The sequence below is a fragment of the Austrofundulus limnaeus genome, unplaced genomic scaffold (assembly GCF_001266775.1).
Source record: "Austrofundulus limnaeus strain Quisiro unplaced genomic scaffold, Austrofundulus_limnaeus-1.0 Scaffold77, whole genome shotgun sequence".
Classification (NCBI taxonomy): Eukaryota; Metazoa; Chordata; class Actinopteri; order Cyprinodontiformes; family Rivulidae; genus Austrofundulus; species Austrofundulus limnaeus.
In genome coordinates this window covers 770,301-773,969 of record NW_013952479.1, presented here as the reverse complement: position 1 = coordinate 773,969, position 3,669 = coordinate 770,301, and the positions used below count along the sequence as shown (strand labels likewise).

The 3,669-nt window shown below is 36.8% G+C and overlaps 2 protein-coding genes across 2 annotated transcripts in view; both read left to right on the top strand.

The window, feature by feature from the left end:
* fbxw8 (F-box and WD repeat domain containing 8) overlaps positions 1-3,669 on the top strand; it is a 41,361-nt gene that overhangs the window by 18,608 nt on the left and 19,084 nt on the right. The gene's annotated exons all lie outside the window — the stretch shown is intronic.
* LOC106519445 (nuclear factor 7, brain) overlaps positions 1-3,669 on the top strand; it is a gene marked incomplete in the record, with an annotated part of 7,038 nt that overhangs the window by 2,653 nt on the left and 716 nt on the right. The window contains 1 exon segment of the mRNA XM_014011135.1: positions 3,449-3,669. Coding sequence (XP_013866589.1) covers positions 3,449-3,669 — 221 coding nt within the window.

Genomic DNA, 3,669 nt, shown 5'->3' with positions numbered 1-3,669 from the left:
GACACAGGCAAACACAGAAGAACTGGTCCAGGACTGGTCCAGGTGCACCTTCTTCTGGAAGAGACAAAGAAAAAACATGAAGTCTAAGTCTATAGCAGCAGAAATGAAAAATAATTCAGAAAACCTAAGTCTAACTAAATGATTTATCAAAAAGGAAAGTCTTCAGTCTAATCTTAACCCGTTTAATCCCACCGGCAACAATTGTTGCCAAACATTTTGTTTTACTTCCGGAAGCACTAAAAGTGTTATTTTAGCTTTGGGCAGCTAATTTAAATTAAGAATTTTATGCCTGCATGCATTTTTTGATAAGAAGAGCGAATGTARGCATGGCAACAAATGTTGCTGCTAGTAAAACACATAGATCTATGCTAGCTGTCAAAGGTTTGACTGTTTATTTTATTTATCTTATAGGGTTTTTTTTCCATTCAGCTTAAAACCATCAGATGTTTTAGATCTTTTAGACCTGAAAGAACCCAAAAATGATGTGTGCTACATGAGGGGTTCCCAAGCTTTTCCATGCCGTAGCCCCCCAAACAACATAAGCGTTTGGCTGGGGACCCCTATGCAAACCTACAAACAATGCTACAAAATATGTAAAATGTTTTTTTTAAATCACTAATTATAAGTATTATATTTGTTTAGCATTAAAATTTTATTAACTGAAATGTGTTAAACACTATTATAATCCCACTGAATCACCAGCAGTTGACAATAAGAACAGAACAAAAGGAATCAAAYTGCTCTCCTAAATAACATTTCAATATATTTTTATAAATTATATTTTCAAATAATGAGTGAAAAACTGATTAAACTATATGATAATTTAAAATATACATTAGATTTAAATTTTAGGTTTTTGCCTTTTTTCCCCACTTGTCCCTCCAGCTTTGAGGGCCACATAATGCTCCCTGGTGACCTCCCATGTGCCGTGGCCCCTACTTTGAAAAACACTGTACTACACCACTGAACTGCACTACAACAGTCATTCCTACTGTTGAACTTGTACCCATGCCTTGTTATAACATGTTATGCATGTTGCTGTWATTTATATTTTTCATGTGTGTTAACAGGTCAGAATAAAGGATTTGTGTCAGTTAAGACTGTGCTGTTTCCCACCAGCAACACTTGTTGCCAGGTACAAAACCTACAYTTTCACTAACACAATCAACATAAAATGAAAAAAAAAAAATAAATGTTATGTCTTAGGGAGGTCTAAGAAATAAAATTCATGCAGTTATCTTGCAGGGAAAAGTTCGGGATTAAATGGGTTAAAAGTAGACAGAGTGTCAGCCTCACAGACAGAAACTAGAAGTTGGTTCCACAAGAGAGGAGCTTGATAATTGAAAGCTCTGCCTCCAATTCTACTCTTAGAAACTCGAGGAACCACAAGTAAACCTGCAGTCTGAGAGTGAAGTGCTCTGTTAGGAAAGTATGGAACAATAAGATGTTTAATATGTTATGGAGCTTGGTTGTTAAGAGCTTTGTATGTTAGGAGTAATATTTTAAATTCTATTCTGAATTTGACAGGGAGCCAGTGGAGAGAAGCTAAAACTGGAGAAATATGATATATCCTTCCAACTCTCATTGCAGCAGCATTTTGGATTAACTGAAGACTTCTTAAAGAGTTTTTGGAGCCCAGATAATAAAAAATTACAGTAATCCAGTCTAGACRTGATAAATGCATGAATCGGTTTTTCCACATCTTTTTAAGGCAAAGTGTTTCTAATTTTAGTGATATTACGCAGGTGGAAGAAGGCGGTCCTGGTAACATTTTTAATGTGGGGGTTAAAAGACATGTCCTGATCAAAAATAACACCAAGGTTCTTTACATTAGAGCTGGAGGCCAGATTAATGCATCCAGAGGGAGGTGAAAGGCTACAAAGTTGATCCCTAAGATGTTCAGGTCCAAGAACCATAACCTCTGTCTTATCTGAGTTTAGAAGCAGAAAATTAAGAGTCATCCATGTTTTTATGTCTGTACGACATGCTTATAGTTTAAGTAACTGGTTGGATTCATCAGGTTTCATGGATAAATATAACTGAGTATCATCAGCGTAACAATGGAAATTTATCCCATACTGATTAATAATTTTACCTAAAGTAAACAAAGTAAAGATGATTGGTCCAAGCACTGAACCCTGAGGAACTCCATGACTAACTCGTGTAAGCAAAAGATTCATTATTAACATTAGCATACTGAAATCTATCAGTTAAATAAGACTCAAACAATTTTAGAGCTGTTCCTGTAATTCCAATATCAAGTTCAAGTCTACGTAATAAAATATTGTGATCAATTGTATCAAATGCAGCACTGAGATCTAACAGGACAAGAATGGACACAAGTCCACTGTCTGAGGCCATGAGAATATCACTTGTAACTTTAACCAGTGCTGTTTCTGTGCTATGATGAGCTCTAAACCCTGACTGAAACTCTTCATGTAGATTATTTCTATCCAGATGTTCACGTAGTTGATTTGCAACTATTTTCTCAAGAATTTTTGAGATGAATGGGAGATTAGATATAGAAATATATACAGCATGTTTAATATGTTAAATTCAAAATAAACCCGAGAAGCTTTGAGAGATGAACTGACAGCTTCACCTTTTCTGGAGACAAACTAAAAAAACATCCTGGTTGACTTTTGTCACCTGACTGAGAGAAAGAAGGAAAATGAAAGTAACTTTTGACACTTGCGCCATTACTGGCTGTGAGATCTGTGTTGAAAAACAATGATTTGGAGGGTCTAAAGCAAAAAAGTGAAGAACTGGTGAGACCTGCTGATAAAATTTTAAACTTTATTAACAAATGGCCGAAAGAAAACTTTTTGAAACTGTATAAGTTAATAATGAATCAAACTCCACCCTGTGCTGATAAGAAAATGAAATGTCAGATTATTACAGAGAAGTTTAAAGTTCATTTCTACACTTTTTACTGGAGCTGAGACACCATTACAGAGTGAAGGACACAAACTAAAAACTATTTAATGGACTGAGGCTCAAAGACACAGATTTCTTTGGTGAGTCTGACTGTTGACAGATAATTAAAGTTTAGAAAAAATGGCTGGGACATTTGCTCCTCTTCAAAGTTACCTGAGCTGCCATGTTTGTTCAGAGACTTTCAAAGATCCTGTGTCTCTGAGCTGCAACCACAGCTTCTGTTCAAGCTGCCTGCAGAAGTTCTGGGAACAAACTGGTAACAAGAACTGTCCGATTTGTAAAAGAAAGTCTTCAAAAGAAAATCTTGGAATAAACTTTACTCTGAAGGAACTTGCTGACTCTTTTGCTGAAAGACAGAAATCTGAATCATCCGAGTCAGTAAAAGAGAAAAAAGGAATGATGATGGTCTGCAGCAAACACCAAGAAGATCCTAAACTGTTCTGTGAAGACGAGCAGAGAGCTGTGTGTCCTGTCTGTGAGTTTTCTCTCCACAAGAAGCACAAAGTGGTTCCTGTAGAACAAGCAGTCAGAGAGCTGAAGGAGCAGCTGAGATCTGACTTAAAGTCTCTGCAGGACAAGAGGAACAAACACAAACATGTGGAGGAAACWTACAATGATGTGATCCAACACTCCAAGAAGCAGCTGCTGTCCACAGAGACACAGATCAGAGCAGAGTTCAACAAGCTCCACCAGTTCCTGAGAGAGGAAGAGGAGTCCAGACTGGCAGCTCTG